This window comes from Acomys minous, assembly GCF_964271855.1.
Source record: "Acomys minous genome assembly, chromosome: 16".
Lineage (NCBI taxonomy): Eukaryota > Metazoa > Chordata > Mammalia > Rodentia > Muridae > Acomys > Acomys minous.
Genome location: NC_140498.1, coordinates 49,070,642 through 49,093,477, shown reverse-complemented (window position 1 = coordinate 49,093,477; position 22,836 = coordinate 49,070,642). Strand labels below are relative to the sequence as shown.

The following is a 22,836-nucleotide window of genomic DNA, read 5'->3' as shown; positions in this document are numbered from 1 at the left end:
CGGTTCAGCTTAGTGTACATCGCTGCAAGAGGAGGCTCACCGTACGTCACTTGAACCACTTGGTTTTGGTTTTGGTTTGGTTTGGTTTGGTTTGGTTTTTTGAGACAGGATTTCTTATGTAGCCTTGGCTGTCCTGGACTTATTCTGTAGACCAGGCTGGCCTCGAACTCACAGAGATCTGCCTGCCTCTGCGTCCCGAGTGCTGGGATCAAAGCTGTGCACCGCCATCATCTTGCTTGGTTTTGTTTTAAATCTGCTTCATAGGAAGGCTTAAGTCTGAGGAGAGAATTAGAATTAAAAATTTTACTTGAAACTAGAGATGCTTGGGCAGCAGTGAGATGGGTCAGTGAGTAAAGGTGCCTGCTGTGCAAGCCTGAAGACGTGAATCCAGTCCCCAGAACCCACATAAAGGTGAGGGGAGAAAACTGACACCATAAAGTTGTTACCTGACCTTTATGTGTGTGCTGTGGCACACAGGCTCACATACATATCACACACAAATAATCTTGGAATAGTTTTTTTTTTTAAGATTTATTTATTATGTATACAGTGCTCTGTCTCCTGCTTGTACTCCTGCAGGCCAGAAGAGGGGATCAGGCCAAATTATAGATGGTTGTGAGCCACCATGTGATTGCTGGGTATTGAACTCAGGACCTCTGGAAGAACAGTCAGTGCTCTTAACTGCTGAGCCATCTCTCCAGCCCTGGGATAGTTTTTTAAAGCAAAAATGCAATAATACTGGATCACTTTTTCTTGTACTCTTTAAAAACTATCCTTTTTAAATATCTTGGCAGTTTCATACAGGTATATCTTGTATCTTGATCATATCCACATCCAGAATGCTTTGCGAGTCCCAGCAGAGCCACCTGGTGGTCCACGTGTCCAGAAAGAAGGTTGCCTCAGCTGGGCGGGAGTGGTGCACACCTTTAATCTCAGCACTGGGAGGCGGAGGCAAGTAGGTGACTCTCTTAGTTGGATACCATCCTGGTTTACAGAGTGAGCTCCAGGGCAGCCAGGGCTACACAGAGAAACCCGGTCTCAAAAAAACCAAAAAGAAAAAGAAGATTGTTTCACGTGAGTATTTGCATCTAATATATTCTAGCCAAGCGTAGCCCACGGAGTGGTTTTCTTGGGAGTTCTTCGAGCCTTCAGCTCGAGTCCCCTTGAGTGTGTCTGCGTGGCACACGGGCGCATAGCATGGTTATTCTGTTCCTCTTGAGTGACCATCACGTGCCCACCTGTGCCTGGCCCTAGGCCGCACCAGGCCGCCTCAGGGAGGTGCTGGTCCTCCCTGAGCCTGGGACGCTTGCTGCAGAGTAGTGGGCAGCACAGGAGTCAAGCTGGCTTTGAAATCTAGCTCTGCCACTTCCTAGCTCTGTGGTCTGGGGCCAGTCCTGTGTCCAGGGTCCCTAGTTTGTGTGCCCTCACGGCACTGAGATCAGATGGCTTGCCGCTACAGGTGTGGCTGCAGAGGGTGTCAGCTGCTGTGTTATTGTAACCTCCCACCTTTCTTGGGATCTGCTCGTGGGAGCTGGTGTCTCCACATGCTGTGAAAGGTGAAAGGTCGTGAATTTCACCAAACTGGGCTTGAACTAACTAGACTGAAGAACAGTGCCTTTCACCTAACGGACACTGACTGAACAGGGGACTAGGATGGGGGATTCAGGGCTGTTTTTCCCCTCCTCATATAACTTCCGGCCAGGTAACAAAATTTAGACAGCTGGTCTCTGAAAGGGATCAGAGAGTTTAGCTTGCTAGAGTTAATGAAACTAATTCCTACTTAACTGAGTCTCCTGCCTGGGATGTACTACTAACAGCCCTCCCTCAGTTTCTTCTTAATCAAGGAGAAGTGTTGGTGTAGGAAATGCGTTGTCACACTCCTGAGGGGCGGCCCTTATGGTTTTAGGCTCTTGGTGGCTTTCTATATGTTTCTTTTTCTTTTTTTCTTTCTTTTTCTCTTTTTGGTTTTTCGACACAGGGTTTCTCTGTGTAGCTCTGGCTGGCCTGGACTCACTTTGTAAACCAGGCTGGCTTCGAACTCACAATGATCTGACTGCCTCTGCCTCCGAAGTGCTGGGATTAAAGGCGTGTGCCACCAAGCCCGGCTCTCTATCTGTTTCCTCCCCCCCCCATTTATTTATTTTTAAAGATTTATTTATTTATTGTTGTGTATACAATGCTCTGCTTGCATGTATAACTGCAGGCTACAAGAGGGCATCAGATCTCATTATAGATGGTTGTGAGCCACCATGTGGCTGCTGGGAATTGAACTCAGGACCTCTGGAAGAGCAGCCAGTGCTCTTAACCACTGAGGCCCTGTGCGTGTTCTCATGTTCTGATGCTGTCATTGGTGGGCTTGAGAGTTGGTAGGATGTAGGATTGTGAATGAAAGAACAGTTTACGCTGAGTTTTTGGATGGAGGAGCTGGCTAGGTTTGAAAAGAAAACTTAAGTTCGTGGTGCCAATTAGTTAATTCGCTCAGAAGTTAAGAGCCCTTGATACTCTTTGCACAGGACCCAGGTTTGGCCTGTAACTTCAGTTCCCCAGGATCTAATTACCTCTTCTGACCCCCAAGGGCACCAGGTATGCACATAGTGCATGTAGATGCATGCAGGCAAAACACTCACACACATGCACTTTTTAAAAAAAGAATTTACAATTAGAGTCATCAATAAAAGTATCAGCAACCCTAGAATTTTGTTAATGAAAAAGATGATCTTTGGACTGGAGAGATGGCTCAGTAGTTAAGAACCCTGGCTGTACTTCCAGAGGTCCGGAGTTCTATTCCCAGCAACCACATGGTGGCTCACAGCCATCTGCAATGAGATCTGGTGCCCTCTTCTGGTCTGCAGGCGTACATGCAGATAGAACATGGTATATATAATAAATACATAAATCTTAAAACAAAAATAAAAAGATGACCTTTACTGTGTCACTGTGGAATAGATGGAATTTTTACTAAATGATTACAGTAAAATGGTATGTCACATTTTATTTAATGATTTAATGATTGTGGAGGTCACAATTGATATCAGTTGTCCTCAACTACTCTTTACATCTTTAAAAATCATTATTTTTACTTTATGTGCATTGGTGTTTTGCCTGCATGTGTGTATCTGTGTGAGGGTGTCAGATCTTGGGACTATAGATAGCTGTGAGCTGCCATGTGGGTGCTGGGAATCGAACTGGCTCCTATGGAAGAGAAGTCAGTGCTCTTAACTGCTGAGCCATCTCTCCAGCCCCCTCACCTTTTTTGACTAGGCTAGACTGACTAGGTAGCAGGCCTCAGGGATCATCCTGTCTGCCTTTCCAGCACTGGCATTACAGGTGCAATTCCTGGACCTGGTAATGAATACTAGAAGGAAACATTTAAAAAGTACTTTGCAATTTTAGAATGAATATATTTCTGAGTACACCCAACTCTAGTACTTGCTTCAAAAGCACATACCCTAAAATGGAAGAACATCAAGATTAGCCTGGCTTCTGTGCACAGATGACACAGATTCATGACTGTGTCAAACTCCAGATGACATGAAGGAAAGCATCGACAAATGCTCAGTGTAGGAATTCTGAGGACAAAGAAAAAAAACTGACATAAAATCAGGAGACCTCCTGAGGGTATCTTAACATGTATCTTAGGTATTCTATCTCAATATAAGAGTTCCTAGCCAGGCATGGTGGCGCACGCCTTTAATCCCAGCACTCGGGAGGCAGAGACAGGCAGATCACTGTGGGCTTGAGGCCAGCCCTTTATTTTGTGGAGGTGAGAGAAGCTGACACATTCTGTGGTGCCCTGTGTGCCCAGTAAACTTGCAAGGCTGTTAACAGCAGGATGTGCACACCAGGGCTTTGGTAAGTTGTGGTACATTGTGGAGCATTGTGTATGGTATGTGTGGATAGTTACCCAGTGCTCTGAGATTTGGTGCTTAGTACAAAAGGCCAAGTGGAGAGTATGCTAATAGCCTTTGAACAAAGAACCCATGCAGAAAATGGCTTTTACTTTAAGAGATAATTATAGTGTGTGGCTGCACAGAGAAACCCTGTCTCGGGGTCGGGGACGGGGAGAGAGAAGAGAGAGAAAGAAAATGAATTATAGATTCACAGGAAATCACAAATGGAGTGTGTAGAGTCCCAGGAATCTTTTATTTACCCTTCCCTCTCTATTGACAAACACATTACAAGTAGGAAGAAGCCATGGGTGTAAGGCTTGCCCATTCATAACGTGCTGGCTTTTCCTTAACACTCTCTGCTTGTGTGTATACATGTGCCATCTGTTACTCTATGCTGTTTTGTCTATGAGGTTCTAGTTGGGAACTAGCATCTAAGTTGAGACCAGGAAGTTTTGTTGTTGCTGTTTGGTTTGGTTTTGTATTCTTATAGACAGGGTCTCATGTAGCCCACGCTAACCTGAATGCACTGTGTAGCTAAAGATGGCCTTTCTGCTTCCTCCTGAATGTTGGATTTATAGGTGTGTGCCACCAGGCCTGCTTTAGATAGAGTTTTCTGTAAGGTATCTTTGGCAGGACACACAAGAGACTGGAAGCAGTGATTGGTTGGTTGCCTCTGGGGAAGGCAGATATGACAGTGTTATTGGGAAGGAGACATTTCTTTTTACTGACATAGTGCCTTAAACAATTTAAGACATCTGTGTGACACCCAAGTGGAACTGTCAGAGGCAGACAGCCACCTGCAGCTCTCGGATGGATGGTGTGGTCAATAGTCAGGGGGCCTAGCGGGGTGTCATTAACATCTGGATGTTGCTAGAGGTGCTCTAGGGAAGAGGGTAGAGTGGTCTGGAAGAGTCCAGATTAAGCTCAGGTGCTCCCCCAAAGGGAGGACAGGTGAAGACAGAGCTTCAGGCTGTGAAGATACAGTGGCAAGTGAGTCGGATGGCCTAGGAGCGGCCATGAGGGAAGGTGAGGAAGAAGTGTCATCAGTGACATAGCCAGAAGCGGAGCGTTTGCTCTGGGGGAGAGAAGTCATGTTGAGTTTTCTTTAAAGAATTGTACGTACTGGGGAGGGGAGATTCCATGATCTAGAAGGTGCTTTTTCCAGGTGAGGTTCATCGTTGCACTTGGCTTGTGTTCACTCCCGAGAGTTCCCCAAATTCGGGCAGTAAACTGCATACTTTGTGTTAGTGGGGGATTGTATTAGTGTTCTCTCTGTAAAGAAAAAAAAAATCTCAACTGGACATGGTGGCCCATACCTTTAGTCCCAGCACTTGGGAGGCAGAGACAGGTGGATTGCTGTGAGTTCGAGGCCAGCTTGGTCTGCAAAGTGAGTCCAGGACAGACCACAGGCCTAACAGGCTCCTCGGTGTCCAGGGCCTTTGGAGGTGGGCGTGCTCTGGCCTAAGTGAAGGCCTAGAGTTAGGCCTGTTTTAGTGGGAATCAAGAATTGCTGGCAGCTGCAGTAATTTTGTGTCTTGTTTCTTTGCAGATTGGTCATTTAGCAAGTGGATGTGCGGGGTAACATGTCCAGTGTGTCCAAGGAGAGAAGAAAAAGGCAGCACAACATTAAGGAAGGTCTACAGTTCATCCAGTAAGAGCTTGACACCTCACGGCCCGTGTGCTTGTCCAGCAGTCACCCTGTAGTACGGAGTCCACACGTGTGGAAAGTCAGAAAACTCTTTGTTTTTTTTTTCCACCCCCAGGCTTGTGTTGTTCTGTTTTGAAATAGAATCTCACCCTGTAGCCCAAGAAAGCCTTATACTCCTAGCAGTCCTCCTGCCTCAGCCTCTAGGCATGAGCCACCATACCTAGCAAGGCTAAGAGAAATTTCACAGTATTCAGGCTGGGTTGGAAATGACACATTTCCACGCTGGCGTTTGTTTTCCTTATCCTTTTGGATATTCTTTATTATATTTATTTAAGTATACAGTGTTTCACCTGCAGTACACCTGCAGGCCAGAAGGAGGCACCTACAGTGAATCAGATCAGGAAGTTTCACTAGTTCTGTACTATTTTTAAAAGGAGTTGGTTCAAAAGAAGTGTTTGACTTAAGGAAACATCCCAGCCATGGTCGCCAGTGCCTGAAGTCTCAGCTCGTAGGAGGTAGTGGCAGGAGGGTCAAAAGTTCCAGGCTCTGTAGACCAGGCTGACTTAAACTCATAGGTCCACCTGTTCCCGAGTGCTGGCGTTAGAGGTGGGTACCACTATGCCTGGCCAGCTTTCTTTTTTTTTTAAGATTTATTTTTATATGTGTAAGTCTTTGCCTCCTTATATATATGTATACTATATGTGTGCATGGTGCTCTCAGAAGCAAAACGAGAGTGCTAGATCTTGAGCTGCCATGTGGCAGTTGGGAACCAAATCAGGGTCTTTTATAAGAGCAGTGAGTACTCTTAACCACTGAGCCGTTTCTCCTAAAAAACACACTTTAAGATAACTTCTGGCTGAATCATGCTGTTAGGCAGCCAGCCTGCCATGGTGGGGCAGTCTTTTTTTTTTTTTTTTTTTTTTTCTTGAGACAGGGTTTCTCTGTGTGGTCTTGGCTGTCCTGGACTTGCTTTGTAGGCCAGGCTGGCCTCAAAGGTCCACCTGCATCTGCGCTGTCACGCCCTTCTGGTGGAGCATGGTCTTGCAATCCCAGCACTTGGGAGGTGGAGGCAGGTTTATCTCAGCAAGTTCCATGCCAGTCAAGGCTACTGTCTCAACAAAGGAACAGAACTTTTACTAGAACATGGTAATTACAGTGGATTTGTTTCTTCTTCTCAGGTCTCCGCTGTCATATCCAGGGAGCCAGGAGCAGTATGCGGTAATGCCTTGGGAGGGGCTGTGATGGTCACAGGGGCTCGGAAATGTAATCTGTAGCAGGATCTGTCAAACTCTGGCCTTGTGTGTCACACCTGGCCAGCTGCCCTCTTTACAAATGTGGATTCTCTGTGTTGCTTTTGTGACATATGACAGAACTTAAACGTTCCACAGTGCTTTAAATATTTACTTTTTGGCATTTACAGAAAAATCTTGCCAACCTCTTCTGTGTAGGACAGCCTTTTGGGACATGTTTGGACAGTTGTCCTGCACTTTTAATCCTGTGTTTTATAGTTTGAGTTAGCATGCATTTTGATTCCTTTCCCAATTAACTAACATTGTATCAAAAACAAGTGAGGTGAAATTTAAAAGAATGTGGGTGTCACCTTTTTATTTTTGATAAGTCCTGACAGCAGTGAAAGAGGATTGACTAGAGAGCGGGAGGGAAGACCTAGGGGTGAACTGGCCAGATGCGGGGAGACGGCGGCCACTCATTTGGGCTTTCAGCTAGAGCACTGTGGCTTTGAGTCTCTGAGGGTGTGTGTTTCCAAGTGCCCATATTCCTCCTCTCTCTCTCTCTCGTCAGGATACTCATAAAGTATTTGAGTTGAAATAACGTGAAGAACCCTTATGTTTTTCCACATGTGGAACTGGGGCCCACAGATGAAGTGGCATGTCACAAGCCACATGTGGCATCAGTACCTCAATAGTCCAGTCAGTTCAAACACATGGTTATTAGGCCAGAAAGGCCATCTGCTCTTGTGATAGAAAAGGTCTTTTAAAGTAGCAAGCCATAGCCGGGCGTGGTGGCGCACGCCTTTAATCCCAGCACTCGGGAGGCAGAGGCGGGTGGATCACTGTGAGTTCGAGGCCAGCCTGGTCTACAAAGTGAGTCCAGGACAGCCAAGGCTAACACAGAGAAACCCTGTCTCGAAAAACCAAAAAAAAAAAAAAAAAGTAGCAAGCCATTTTTGTACATATCATAAAGTGGGACTAATCACTCAGTAAGCAAGTTACTTAGCCTCATCTTCTTTCCTTGAATTAGGAAATGATCCAAACAAATAGCTTATTAAAGAAGAAATACAGAGCCTGAGAAATGACTGAGCATGCGAAGGTGCCAGCCCCCAGCCTGAGGCCTGGATTCCTTCATGGGCTCCTCATGGTGGAAGCAGAGATCTGACCTCCACACATGTACAGTGGCCACACAACCACTCCTCCCAGCCCCCCACTACAAATGTGATGTTTCCTTAAATAAGAAATATAAATAAGCCATAGACACATGGAAAGGTTCAACCTTACTAGCAAAGACATGCAGATACTAAAGGGCATGTGTGTGTACACACCTGTGTGCACATGCTCCTCGGTGCGCTGCACAACAGCACGCTGGAAACATGTTACTATTGCCACATTAGAAATACTAATCCCAGGCTGGATGTGGTAGCTCCTGCTTGAACTCTCAGCAAGTGGGGAGCCGAGGCAGGAGGATGGCAGCAGATTTGAAGCCGTTAATGTTAAATGTACTGTCTTGACCAAGGACTTGAACCAAGTGTCCGTTATCTGCACAGAACCAGAGACATACACATACAAAGTACTTTTGGCCTGATTTTTTTTTCATAAGGAAAGGGCGTTTTCCCTTGCTGAAGGAGGCAAGATGAACTTCTTAGCAGGGTAGCAATGGCAGGCTTTCCCACAGCAGTTCTGCCCTCCTGTCCAGCAGTGCTGTCTGCAGTTTTAGGCATAAACATGATATTTACTTCTGTCTTATCTTGTTTTGGCTTCAAGAGACAATTTTCTCTTTTTAGGTATATTTGCATGCGCTCGTGAGAAATCTTTTTAATGAAGGAAATGATATTTATCGGGAATGTAATTGGAGTAGCTCTCTAAGTCAGTACTCGGAAGCTTTGAGTATAGCTAATTATGCAAAGTCTGAAGAAATTGTAATTCCTAAAGAAGTCATTGAAAAACTTCATATAAATCGTATTGCCTGCTACTCTAATATGGTGAGTTATGAGTTTTAAAAATAACTCTATAGTTTTCTTCAGTGATGCAGTACATTAATAAAAAGTCATTTTCCAGATTTTTGCCCTGGACTACGTGTAGACCTGAGGGCCTTGTGTTTTAAGGCCCTAGCATGACAGTAGGGCATCTACTAGTGAGCCGCACCCCTGCCCCCCAGCTCTGTCAGCATGACAGTAGGGCATCTACTAGTGAGCCACACCCCTGCCCCCCAGCTCTGTCAGCATGACAGTAGGGCATCTACCAGAGAGCCGCACCCCTGCCCCCCAGCTCTGTCAGCATGACAGTAGGGCATCTACCAGTGAGCCGCACCCCTGCCCTCTACCTCTGTCAGCATGACAGTAGGGCATCTACCAGTGAGCCGCACCCCTGCCCTCTACCTCTGTCAGCATGACAGTAGGGCATCTACCAGTGAGCTGCACCCCTGTCCCCTAGCTCTGTCCATGTGCACTCATGGGTGCCCTATGGAAGTTACATGATATTTTCCTTTTAAAATTGTCATATCAGCACTGGAGATTATGGGGTACCATATGATGTACAGTGATGAACACTGTAAAGTGTTCAGACCAGGGTAAGAGTCATTTGTTTGTAGCAAGAATATGGGCAATTTCTTCTTTTTCTTCTATTTTTATTTTATTTTATTATTTATTTATTTATTTATTTATTTTTTACAAAGAATAGTTGTTGTAGCCTCTATGCTCTTGGAGGGTTTCTGGGTGCCAAGATAAATCTACAATATTTTGTTGTTGTTGTTGTTTGTTTGTCAACAAGAAGTTTTGGTTTGGTTTGGTTTTTTGGGTTTTTGAGACAGGGTTTCTCTGGAACTCTCTTTGTAAGACCAGGCTGGCCTGGAACTCAGATATCTGCCTGCCTCTGTCTCCCACGTGCTGGGATTAAAGACGTGCACCACCACACTCGGCTTCATAATTTTATGGACGTGGAATATTCTAACAGAATCAATCAATTGAAATATATCATTGTTAACTTTGAGTTGAAGTTGAGGGTCAGAGAATGGGCTTATAACATTTGTTGTCATCTATGAGACAGGCATTGGAGTGAGACATTTTGTGATTCTGGCTTTCTCTTTTGACCTTTGCCACCAGGGTTTCCCTGATAAAGTTTTAGAAGATTGTAATGCTGTCCTCAGTGTTAATGCCAATAACTGCAAGGCACTGTATCGCAAGTCTAAGGCTCTAAGTGACTTAGGACGCTACAGGGAGGCCTATGATGCTGTCGCAAAGTGCTCCTTAGCAGTGCCTCAGGTATGGAATTGGTACTGTAGTTCGTTTGTTTGCATCCTAAGTGTTTTATTGCTCTCATGTGGAGAAATGGCATGTTAAAGAGTCAGATTTTCATGCAACCTTCAGCTGCTTCAATTGAATGTAATAGCTAATAAAGCAAGTGCCTAGGTGGGAAATGGCATGGCCCTGTTTGCGTGTTTCACTGCATATGTATTCATGAATGTTGGCTTTTTCTAGGATGCACATGTAATAAAACTAACTCAAGAATTAGCTAAGAAGTTGGGATTTAAAATAAGGAAAGCATATGTGAGAGCTGAGGTGAGCAAAAATTCTCTCTCAGAATTGTTCATTTTGAATTATAATCTTGAGTCAGTTCTATTTTGAAATTGTGTTTTTATTTTATTTCAGCTCTCACTGAAACCAGTTCCTGGGGATGGAGCCACCAAGGTAGGGTTATTATCTGTATAAGAATCAAGTTTCTGAGAAAAGGAGGGATGGAAGTTTTAGCAGCTGTGCTTTTTGTATTTTTAGTGTGTGTCACTTTGATGCCTCAAGCATGAAATTGGCCATGGCTTCCTGTCACTTTAGAGAACAAAACAATTGAAGTATTGTACTTTAGTCTTAGCTAGCATTTCCTGCAGGCCACCAGAGCATGTGACAGGATGCAAATAGACAGATACTCAGTAGTTTTGAGAGACGTTGGAGTTTAATAAAAGTAATTAACAACAACAACAACAGAGATGGTTCTGCAGTTAAGAGCACTGTTGCTCTTGCAGAGGACCCAGGTTCAATTCCCAGCACCTATGGTGGTTCATAATCACCAGTAACTCCAGCTGCAGAGGATCTGATGCTATCTAGTGACCTTCCAGGACACCAAGCACACATGTGGTGTATATACATGTACAGGCCAGCCAAATAACACAAAATGAACAGATCTAATATTTAAAAATATATTTTATTAATTTATTCATATTACATCTCAGTTGTTATCCCATTCCGTGTATCCTCCCATTCCTCCCTCCCTCCCATTTCCCCCTTACTCCCCTCCCCTAAGACTGTGAACAGATCTAATTTTTAAAACTTAAAGAGAGAAAAACCAAAACTTTGTCTGGAGTGACTGTAGGTGCCGTTAGCCTCAGGTCTCAGAAGGCATAGAGACACAGGAGGATCTCTGTGAGTTCAAGGCTAACCCAAACCACAAGACTTTATTTAAAGTTAAAAAAAAACTATTGGGACAGGGTTTTGCTGTGTAGTCCTCATTGGCCTGGAACTCTCTACATAGGCCTTGTGGTTTGGGGGAGGGAACTAGCCATTGTGAAGGGCTGGTGGACAGTGACTCCATTAGCCATATTCCCTTTTAAGTGTCCCTTGAGATATGCCTGTCTGTTAGAAGCACACAGTGTTCCCCAGGGTGGCTGCGTGCTCCTGTGATCCCAGGAGTGTGCAGTGAGCCAGGACAACACAGTGGGATCTGTCTTCAAGAGACAGTAGAAGGCCAGGTCTGACGATGCCTGTGTAATCCCAGATACGGAAGCAGGAGGTCAAGACCATTCTCTGCTTTCTCCTGAGTTTGAAGCCAGCCTGGACTACATGAAAACCCTGTCTTAAAGAAAAAAAAAGCAGGGCATGGCAGCACATGCCTTTTTAATCCCAGCACTCAGGAGGCAGAGGCAGGTGGATCTCTGAGTTTGAGGCCAGCCTGGTCTGCATAGTGAGTTCCAGGCTAGTCTTGAGACCCTTGTATTGAGAAAAGCACACAAAATAAAATAGGAGATAATACATGGTGTTTCTGCTGGTTTGAGTGTTACTTTGATTTCTTGTATCTTAGTTGAAAGTCTTTGCAAATCTGCAGCATTCTTTTAAAAAAGTTTATTCATTTACATCCCAACTGTAGCTCCCTCCCCCATTGCGTCGCTCTTGTAGGATGAGTTTTACAGGCTGCTTTACAGTTTTGCAACCTGAAAACATGACTCACTGTTGGTTTAATTTCCAGGCTATGAACTGTTCTGTGGAAGATATTGAGCCAGGTACGTTTTTACTCAAGATCTTAGCTCTCTGAGCTATGCCTGGCAGCTTGCTGGTGATAGACTGTGCATATTATGCCGTGTTGTCAAGTGAGATTGCTGTGATGGATGTGAGACTGTGACTACATTCATGTTTCACCCAGCTTTCGTGTCCTCTGCTACTGGCCAATAGCAAACACTTGCATTTTGTAAATATAGTGTCTTAGAGTGAGTAAATTTCTATTATGTTACAGATTTGTTAACCCCAAGGCAAGAAGCATTTCCGGCTGTCTCCCTTCCTACATCTAGTTTTCCTCATGACATTGGGAGTGAGCTGGCCTCAGCTCCTGTAATGCCTGCTGTGACTTCTGTTTTGCAACTGCAAGTGGATGAGAGCCCTCTGCCCTCCAGCATCTTTGCAAACGGGGGGAAGATGCCATTCACCATGCCAGACGCTTTTGTAGATGATGGAGACATTGTCCTGGGGGATGAACTAGATGATCTCCTTGATTCTACCCCGGAAACCAATGATGCTGTTATGGTGAGTTTCACTCTTGAGTTTCTCTTTAAGAAAACACTGAAGAGGCCAGAAGAGGTTAGCAGATTCTGTAGAGATGGAGTTACAGGCAGTTAGTTGTAAGCCACCCTATTATGGGTGCTGGAAGCAGAACTCAGTTTAGTTTTCCTCCCTCCCTCTTAAAATTTTTCTTTTTCTTTTTTTCTCTCTTTTTTTTGAGACAGAGTTTCTCTGTGTAGCCTTGGATGTCGTGGACTCACTTTGTAGACCAGGCGGACCTCGAACTCACAGATCCACTGCCTCTGCCTCCTGAGTGCTGGGATTAAGGGCATGCGCCACCACACCTGGCCTATCTTTTTCATTTTTTAAGTCTTAAGTTTACTCAGCGGGTAAACTGCTTGCTGTGCAAGTACAAGGACCTGAGTTGGGATCCCTGACACACACACGAATGGTAGACCTGTGGGATGCAGAGACCAGTGCTCCCCAGTGGCTTATTAGCCCGCCAGTTGAGCTGAATCATAAGCTCCTGGTTCAGTGAAGACAGCCTGTCTCAGATAGGTAAAGAAGTCAAATGACGCCCTGAGACCAGGTACTGGCCTTCACACACACCCATGTGAATAGGCACGCCTGCACACATGTGCATGGACCACACTTAGGACTTTTCACTTTTAACACATACTTGTTTGTGCACATGTGTATGTGTGTGGGTGAGGGGGAAGTGAGAGGAGAGCTTGCAGGAGTCAGGCCTTCTCTGCCACCATATGGGTCCCAGGACCAAACTTAAAATGTTGGGGTTGACCTTGGAGTCATCTTGCTGCCCCCATTTTCCCTTTTAAACAAGTTTAAAAATAAATAAATGTGTGTGAGTTCAGGGATAAGAACATAGTTGATGATTTGCTAGCATACATGAAGGCCTGGGTTACATCCTCAGTACTGCCTGGTGGCACACACCTGTAATCCTACCACTTGGGAGGTAGGGGCAGGAGGATCCGAAGTTCAAGGTCATTTATGGTAACATAATAAGTTTGAGACCAACTTGATCTACATGAAACCCTGTCAATAAAAAAAGTCTACCAGCCTGGCATGGTGGCGCACGCCTTTAATCCCAGCACTTGAGAGGCAGAGGCAGGCAGATCTCTGTGAGTTCGAGGCCAGCCTGGTCTACAAAGAGAGTCCAGGACAGCCAGGGCTATTACACAGAGAAACCCTGTCTGGGGGTGAGGGTGAGTCTACCAAGACTCAGTCTAATCTTAGTTGTGCACTGGAGTTTAGAGGATTCGGTTGGTCGCTGTGGGGTGGGCGTGGTGGGCAGAGAGAAGGATGTGCAGAGGGCACCACTATTACGGTTGTTGTAGGGGCCTTCGTTTGGATGCAGGCACTCCTGCGCAGCTCAGTCCCTTAATTTGGAGGTGCAGTGGTGGGGTGGTGGTGGCTGTTTTGATGTGCTGGTGGTAAAAGCAGGAAGCTAAGCTGATGAGAGAGGGTCCTGAAGCTCGCTGCCATTTCTTTTCTTCAGCCCTCCACTCTGGTCAGAGGAGCCCTCTCCACAGCCAGCGTGCCTCCTAGCTTGCCCTTCAGGACACCGTCCCTGCTTCGAACCTTGCCCATTGGTTCGAGGTATGCGCCTCAACCTTCCTTTGCAGAGTTGTATCCACCTCTGACTTCATCCTTAGAAGACTTTTATTCTTCTTTAAATTCATTTTCAGTGACTGAATCCAAACGAGGTAAGACTTTCTCTTAAATTATAGAAACCACAGTCAGTTTTCTAAAAATGAAAATGCGTGTTGCAATTTTGTAAAGCACTTTTAGGTGGTAGTTTGTTGAATTGTTTTTATTGTGGCTTAACTATAAGAGGGAGCCTTCAGGTTTAACTTGGCTCGTCTTAACTATGCTGTTCTGAGAGTAAGAAGCAAGGCTATCTGGGTAGGCATGGGGGTGGCTTCAGGCCGTATGAGTGGCTATGCTGGTGTTCATTGTTTCGGGGTAAATGACTTGAAGTGTATTCTGCAGTAAAATTCTATCCCATCTTAAAGCATGTGAGCTGGCGAACCATTAAAACTAGCTTCATGTCTGGGTTTCTATGATAGCATTTAGACCTGGCTCAGTAACCTGTGCCCTCACTTTATCATGGAGAACTGAATGAGGTCTTGGTCTGGCCAATACTAGGCTGAATACCTTGTTTGGGGCTATTTTTGTTGTTACTTTGCTTTTGTTTTTCTGGGGTGCTACCTATACTACATAAGGTGCTCTACTGCTGAGTTACCCCCTGGACCCTTACTACAGACTATAAATAGTGAGAAAAGCCTTCATAGTTTTTGAAGTTACTGTTATACAGTTAAAGGGTAAAATCTAAATTACTGTTTCAGAGATTTCACAGTGAGGAGACTGGAAAGGATGGGATGCAGATGGCAGAGGGGTGTAACTGAGCGGTGGACTAATAAGATGAGCTGCCCATGTTCCTGTCAGAGAGGAGGTGCCTTTCTCAGTTGCTGGAATATGGATATGACTTCCCTAGACTTCTCTTAGTCCTACTCAGGCCCTGCTGTAGATAATTTCTCCAGTAATGGCTAAGGTTTATTTATGCTCGTGGCTTCTAGAAGGAAGACCCTCAGCCCTCTTTGGTCAGTGGCTAGTAAGAGAGCTTGTAGGATTGGGATGGGAGAGCTGTGCGAAGCCATAGCCAGGCAGCTGCAACGCCCTTGTGTGCTGATTCCATGATTAGAGTGAAAAGGTCTGTTGAAGTCTTTTTATTATTTTAGATCTGTCCACCTCAACTGCTAGAGAGGGAACAACGCTTAACAACAGTAATTCCTCCCTTTTACTTGTAAGTGTCACTTCCTCTTTTGTGAATACATCGCTTAAATTGAACATAGGCCTGTACTTAAGTAACTGAATTATGTGACTGAAAATGATGGTCTCCTTGAGTTTTCTGTGTGCTGTGGGGATTAGTATCCTAAGAGTCATCCAGAACATCCAGTATAAATGTTTGAGTGTGGATCTGTTGGAGCAAATTAATCACCACACAGATAGTGCAAGCATCAGTGCAGCCTAACCGACCAAAGAGACATGAGAGCAGAGTGGGAAAGCTGTGTGTCCTGTGGAAGGAGAAGGAAGAGTCGTGGGCTAGGAACAGCCCATAGAGGATCACTGCGGGGCCCAGAGTCCAGAGAACAGTCTGTCATAGAGAAGCGCTCTGGACTGGGATGGTGCCAGCTGGCTTTATCCTCCACAGGAATTCAGTTCTTTCTTTAGTGATAGTACAATATTTGTTGCTTGTTTCTGTTTTGTTTTGTTTTGTTTTTGTTTTCTTATTCTTTTTGCAGATGAATGGACCAGGTAGTTTGTTCACCTCTGAAAATTTCCTGGGACTTCCAAGTCAGCCTAGAAATACCTTTGGAAACTTTTTTGGAAGTGTGATTGCAAAACCAGTTTCATCAGGGACTCCTAGGCATCCCCTGGAAGGAACCCATGAGCTGAGGCAAGCTTGCCAGGTCTGCTTCGTAAAGTCAGGTCAGCATCAATACTGGTGGGCAGCAGGTGCGAGCTGTGAGGAGCCTGTGGCCGGGTGGAGACAGCCCTGGCTCTGGCGGCTCTCTGCTGTGAAAGAAATGTTAGAAAAGAGGCAGCTAAAGAAGCGGGCAGTGTCCGCTCCAAAAGCGACTCGAAGTTTTGCCTGTTTTTCCTTTGACGAGCGGTTAGAATTCTGTTCAGACTGTTTCCCTAATGAGGCACTGGGGCAGGGCGGCTGCTGACTAGAGCTTCGTGCTCCCTGATGGAGCACACATCTACTCAAGCAGCCTATTTGCTCCTGATGAGATGTGGGGCAGTGGTAGTCAGTGCCTACTTGCTCATGACTGCTTATCAGCTGCCGGTGTTAAACTGAAAGGTTCTTTGCTGCTCAAACAATGAGCAATCTTCTTTATGTCTTTTTCAGGCCCCAAGTTAATGGATTTCACTTACCATGCTAATCTAGATCACAAGTGTAAGAAAGATATTTTAATTGGTAGGATAAAAAATGTTGAAGATAAATCATGGAAAAAAATACGACCAAGACCAACAAAAACAAATTATGAAGGACCATATTATATATGTAAAGGTATTTATTGTAATTACTTAATTAATCAACTTTTGGGAAGTCACTCTGCTAACCACCAGGCCTTGTCCTCTGTATCTGTTGGCTGCATTTGTTCCAATCTTTCCTGTTATTAAAAATGGTTACATGAGCTGGATGTATGATACATGCCTGTAATCCCAGCACTCGGAGGGCAGAGGCAGGGGGATCTCTATGAGTTCGAGGCCAGCCTGGTCTACAAAGCAAGTCCAGGACAGCCAAGGTTACACAGAGAAACCCTGTCTCAAAAAACAAACAAAAAAACCAAACAAAAACAAAAAAATGGTTACACTAAGAGAAAAGCAGTACCTTGAATTGAGTCAGTTCATATCTTTTATTTTTGTTGTTTGTTTGTTTTAAACATCTTGTAGTTTGTGGAGACAAGGCCTAGATTGGGTTTTAAATAGTGAACTCAGTTTCATCTGCATAGACTCACACCACCAGCTGAAGCTCTGAGTGTGCTTCTGAGAGCACTTGCATTCTCCTTGTGGTCTGAAACTTCATCTGGAGTGAGCTTTGAAAGCCACTAAAGAAAAGTGAGAAAAGAAAAGAAAACCACTCAGATGATTTTATAATTTTTGTTGTCTTCATTTTTATTTATTTATTTATTTTATATATGTGTGTTTTCCTTGCATACATGTCTGTGCACCACATAAATTCAGGACCTGCAGAGTCCAGACGTGTACTGTACCCTTGGAACTACACGGTATAAATGGAACCTGAATTCTCTGGAAAAGAAGCCAGTGCTCTTGACTACTGAGCCTTTTTGTTTTTTTTTAAATGAGAGTATTGATTGTTCAAAATGACATTTTCATACATATGTAACACATGCTTTGGTCACATTTATTCCCATTTCTCTCTCATGTCCCACTTTGTCCATAAAATGGTTTTTGACTTTGATGGAGCACGTGCAAGCATTGAGGTGTCTTCTTCCCATTGCTGTGAAAGCTGTTGCATCTGGAGGACTGAGTCCCACCCCATCCTGCACAGGGATGCCTGTCCTTGCTTGAATTCCCTGAATTATCAGTCATGTTCAGATGCTGCTGTACCTGTGCTTGCCCGAGGAAACAGGCGTCTCTGTGTCTTGCCTTTCCAGATGTTGCTGCCGAGGATGAATGTCGATATTCCGGCCACTGTACATTTGCTTATTGCCAGGAAGAGATAGATGTGTGGACCCTGGAAAGAAAGGGGGCATTCAGTCGAGAGGCATTTTTTGGTGGCAATGGAAAGATCAGCCTTACTGTGGTCAAACTTCTCCAAGAGCATCTTGGAGAGTTTACATTCCTTTGTGAGGTGATTTCCTATGACTCATTTTGTGCTGTAAAATGTGGTGACAGCGGTGGGGAGTGTAACTTCGGAGAGCACTTGCCTGGCATGCACTGGGCTTAGCACTGTGGCTGCCTGCTGTGGTACATGTCTTTAACAGCACTTGGGAAGCAGAAGCAGATCTCTATGAGCTCCAGGCCAGCCTGGTCTACATAGTAAGCTCCAGGCCAGCCTGGTCTACATAGTAAGCTCCAGGCCAGGCAAAGCTATGTACTGAGACTACTGTCTCAAGGAAAACCAAACAAAAGTGCATCCAGCTATGGTGGCCTGCACTTTTATAACCCAGCACCCTTGGGAGGCAAAGGCAGGTAGATCTCCATGAGGTTTAAGCCAGTATTGTCTACAGAGTGAGTTTCAGGCCAGCTGGGGCTGCATAGTGAGGCCCTTTCAAGAAAACAAAACCCTAGACCATTTTCTGATTTGTAAGCCTCATTGTATAAAGTGCCCAACAGACCCTGCCATACTGTAAAGTCACTCAGTGACCAGCAGCCACTACTACTACATGAAAGACTATTGGAACGCTGGGCTGCTGGCCCTTGCTGTAGTCGCCGTGCTCTGGGGCTTGAGGGGGAGGATCACTCTTAAGTTCAAAGCCAGTGTGGGCTATGGAGATCATGTCTTGGAACAGCCAGAGCCGAGTGGGTAGAAGTCAGGCTTCCGGAAGAGCATCAGCTAGCACAGTTGGGTAAAGATACTAAACTAAGGCAGTATTTTGGGCACAGAACTGAGACTTGTGTTGATTTGCGTGATAATCCTCTTTTCTGTTTCAGAAATGTTTTGATCACAAACCTAGAATGATAAGTAAAAGAAATAAAGATAATTCCACTGCTTGTTCTCACCCGGTTACAAAGCATGAATTTGAGGACAATAAGTACGTTGGTGATTTCTAATTTTTACTTTTTAAAATTTTTATTTTATTTTTTATCTTTCGAGACAGGGTTTCTCTCGTAGTCCTGCGTGTTCTGGACTAGCTTAGTAGACCATGCTGGCCTAGAACTCACAGAGATCCGCCTGCCTTTGCCTCCCGAGTGCTGGGATTAAAGGTATGCGCCACCATGCCCGGCTTGTGATTTCTAGTTTTTATAGTGACAGACAATAGATGTTCTTAGATCCAGTAAAGGCAGTACTGGCCAAGATAGAGAGGTGCCCAGGTTAGCACAGCAGAGGAGGCCAAGGCAGGTAGAGCTGGGAGCATCATAGCAGCTCGGGCTCAGTCAGACCACACTGCCGCAACAAAGAAAAGTCAGTACAAGGCATCCCTCCTGCCCTTCTGCTGTTTGAGAAGTAATAACTTTTAAAATGTCTTTTAGCTGGATGTCACAACACATGCCTTAACCTCAGCACTCAGAAGGCAGAAGGTAGAGGCTCACAAGTCTGAGTCTAGCCTGACTTATGTAGCAGGCTAGGACAGCCAGTGTTACATAATGAGAAACCAGGCTCAAAAAACAAAACAGTGAGCTGGGCAGCGGTGACACATCTCTTTAATCCCAGCCGTTGCGAGGCAGGCAGATTTCCAGGTTTGGGCCAGCCTGGTCTACAGAGCGGGTTCCAGGAGAGCCAGGGATACCCCGTCCTTGTCTGAGAAAACAAACAAACAAACAAACAGCAAAGCAGTGAATCAGTGAGATGATTTAGCATCATAGATTTACTTTCTACGAAATGTGATGGCCTAAGTTTGATCTCCAGGACCCACATAGTAAAAAAAAAAAAAAAGAAGAAGAAGAAGAAATTCCAAGTTGGCCTTTGTCCACCATCAAGCATGTACACACATACACACACACACACATACATACACACACTCTTCATAGAGCATGTACACCCACACACACACACCACAGAGCATGTACACATATACACACATACACCATAGAGCATGTGTGCGCCCACCATAGAGCATGTACACACACACACACATACACATACACACACACACACACACCATAGAGCATGTGTACATACACTTTGATCTCCACTTAGACTGAACAAATGAAATAGAAAAAATGTTTAAAAGCATTTTATTTGTCTGAGAATTAAGTTCTGAATTACTTGAATTACTAGACCTATTACTTAATACAGAAAAGTATATTAACTTATAGCTTCTTACAACATGCATTTAGATTTTTTTGTTGTTTAAACTATAATTATACCATTAGCAGTTGTGTGTATAATTTTTTCTGATACTAATTTTAATAAAATGGCTTTTCAGACTAGAGAGAGAGAGAGAGAGAGAGAGAGTGTGTGTGTGTGTGTGTGTGTGTGTGCGCATGCACAAAGTTTTTCAAAGTTGGCAAAGCAGTATTAAAACGTTACTTTGTTTTTGTCTTAGGTGCCTTGTCCACATTTTGAGAGAGACTACTGTAAAATATTCCAAAATACGCTCTTTTCATAGTCAGTGTCAGCTGGATTTATGTCGACATGAGGTCCGTTATGGCTGCCTGAGGGAAGATGAGTGCTTCTACGCCCATAGTCTGATTGAGTTGAAAGTCTGGATAATGCAAAATGAAAGAGGTGGGTCTGGTTGGCCTGCTACTGTAGAGAAGTCGGGGTGACAGAACAGTAGTAAGGAGAGCCAGCCTTCTCAGCCAGCTGGCGAGATGGCTCATGGGTAAAGGCGCTTGTTGCCAAGCCTGATGGCCTGAGTTGGAACCCTGGACTCCATGTGACAGGAGAGGCCTGACCCTGCACCTTGCCCTCTACTCGCCACTTGCACGCACATTGCACAGTAAGCTACATGTGGTGAGAAACGGAAGTGTGCAGTTGCACCAGGTCCACTAGCGGGACTGAACTTAGGGCCGGGTAGTCTAGGCAAGCTCTCTGCCCCAGAGCTTCCCTCCTGTGCTTTTTATTTCTTATGTCAGATAGGTCATCACTACTTCGTCAGGCTGATGTGACGTGGAGCCCTGCAGCCTCAGCCTCCTGAGGAGCTCAGCCTATGGGACTGAGCCACCTTGCTCGGCTCCTGTAATATGTTTTTTGTAAGCATTGCCCCTTGGATGTGATCGCATGCAGTTCATCACTGATAGAAATCTGTACGTGTAGCGTGGATTTTAAGTGTGGAAAGGATTCCGCAGAAGGCATAGGGAACGGTGCTCGTAAACACTTTATGTTGAAATATGTGATGTGACATTGTACTGGATCAGGCTACCTGAGAACCGGGGAGTTAAGGGTTCTACTATCTGAGACCAGAATGGGGGTTGCTGTGATGTGTCTTTAAGAGAAACATGTACATTTCCTAGGTATCTCCCATGATGCTATTGCTCAAGAATCTAAACAATATTGGAGAAGTTTGGAAGCAAGCATGCCTGGAGCACAGGTATCGCCTGTGTGTGCTGTGAGCTGCGCCTTTCTGGAGTCACCTGGCTGCTGCTGGGTTGACCATAGACTCGGGTTTATACTTGCAGTCTGTTACTTCATACTTGCTCAGTTGATAACTCTTCTGTGAAAAATATTTACACTTTGGTTGATTGCCATAAAAAAGCAAAAGGCCGCCTGAAGTATCTGCCACTGATGCAGAACACTGATTTTCTGTTTACTGGGTCTTGGGCTTTGGCAATTCTTGGATAAGGGAGATGGGCTATGTTTTGGAGTTTTGTGTCGTCCTTGTTTAACTTGTTTATCCGTCATTCTCCTTGATGCACTCAAAAGCCACTCATTTCCAAAACTAGCTTTTGCCAGTTGAGGTTGGCATCTACAATCGGTTTGTATTAGATTCCTTTGCATATTCCAAAGAGTTTTAATCATCAGCATATATATGTATGTATATATATATATATATGGGTTTTTTTGTTTGTTTGTTTGTGACAGGGCTTCTCTGTGTGATAGCCCTGGATGTCCTGGACTTGCCTTGTAGACCAGGCTGGCCTCAAACTCATGGCTACCCTCTGCCTCTGCCTCCCAAGTGCTGGGATTAAAGGTGTGCACCACCATGCCCGGCCCAATATATATGCATTTGTCAAGGCATATAGCCAGACAGCCAAGCTATAGTGGTACAAAATGCATGCTGATTTAGTATACTAGTTTGTTTTTTGTTTTTTTTGTTTGGTTTTTTGATACAAGATTTCTCTGTGTAGCCCTGGCTGTCCTGGAACTTGCTCTGTAGACCAGGATGGCCTCGAACTTACAGAGATAGATCACCTACCTCTGCCTCCTCAGTGCTAGTGTGCTGTTTTTAGAAAAGTGGTTTCTATTATAATTGATGTTTCATTGTTTAAGGTACTTGGCAATCGAATAATGCCTGGATTACTTAACATGGAAATAAAGTTTGTATGTGCTCAGTGTCTGAGAAATGGCCAAGTCATTGAACCAGACAAGAACAGAAAGTACTGCAGTGCCAAAGCACAGCACTCGTAAGTATGTGAGTCAGTCACTGTGCTCCATAGGGTACAGTCATGTGTGTGAGAAAGGAGACCAGGCCTCTGTAAAGTCAGTGGTTAGATGTGATAACAGAGTGAAAGGGAGGAACCTTCTAAGGAGATAGTAGTTGATATTTCAAAGGTAGTATTTTCTTCAGTTTTATCACTTTCTTTGCTTAGAATTTGTAGTGAATGCCGATAAATGTCAAGAGAAAGTGAGACTTGTAAGGCATCTCTTAGAAGGGCTGAGAAGAAGAAGTCTCTGGTCCTTTGGGTGCACATGCTGTGCCTCTCCTTGTATGTTTTGTTTTTGCGCAAGTGTTGTTTTTTCTGAACTCCATCTTTTTTAGGTGGACCAAAGAACGTCGTGCGATGAGAGCGATGTCTTTTGAACGTAAGAAGTGGATGAACATCCGTCCTCTCCCCACAAAGAAACAAATGCCTTTACAGTTTGATGTACATACGTAATTTTTAAGCCACTTTTTTAAATTAGGCATTTCCAATTATTAGGAAGTACT

At 44.7% G+C, this 22,836-nt stretch overlaps 1 protein-coding gene across 7 annotated transcripts in view; it reads left to right on the top strand.

Annotated features, from left to right (window-relative positions):
* ZC3H7A (zinc finger CCCH-type containing 7A) overlaps nucleotides 1–22,836 on the top strand; it is a 34,891-nt gene that overhangs the window by 3,479 nt on the left and 8,576 nt on the right. For 4 of the 7 annotated variants that reach the window (XM_084763157.1, XM_084763156.1, XM_084763161.1 and 1 more), the window contains 18 exons: nucleotides 5,440–5,541; nucleotides 6,717–6,756; nucleotides 8,555–8,752; nucleotides 9,872–10,030; nucleotides 10,247–10,327; nucleotides 10,418–10,456; nucleotides 12,003–12,036; nucleotides 12,267–12,553; nucleotides 14,046–14,253; nucleotides 15,289–15,353; nucleotides 15,853–16,039; nucleotides 16,464–16,625; nucleotides 17,737–17,933; nucleotides 18,737–18,837; nucleotides 20,293–20,474; nucleotides 21,203–21,279; nucleotides 22,179–22,312; nucleotides 22,669–22,774. In XM_084763157.1, coding sequence (XP_084619283.1) covers nucleotides 5,474–5,541; nucleotides 6,717–6,756; nucleotides 8,555–8,752; nucleotides 9,872–10,030; nucleotides 10,247–10,327; nucleotides 10,418–10,456; nucleotides 12,003–12,036; nucleotides 12,267–12,553; nucleotides 14,046–14,253; nucleotides 15,289–15,353; nucleotides 15,853–16,039; nucleotides 16,464–16,625; nucleotides 17,737–17,933; nucleotides 18,737–18,837; nucleotides 20,293–20,474; nucleotides 21,203–21,279; nucleotides 22,179–22,312; nucleotides 22,669–22,774 — 2,325 coding nt within the window. In that variant the 5' untranslated portion in view covers nucleotides 5,440–5,473. The other 3 variants (XM_084763158.1, XM_084763160.1, XM_084763162.1) reach the window with 3 other exon arrangements.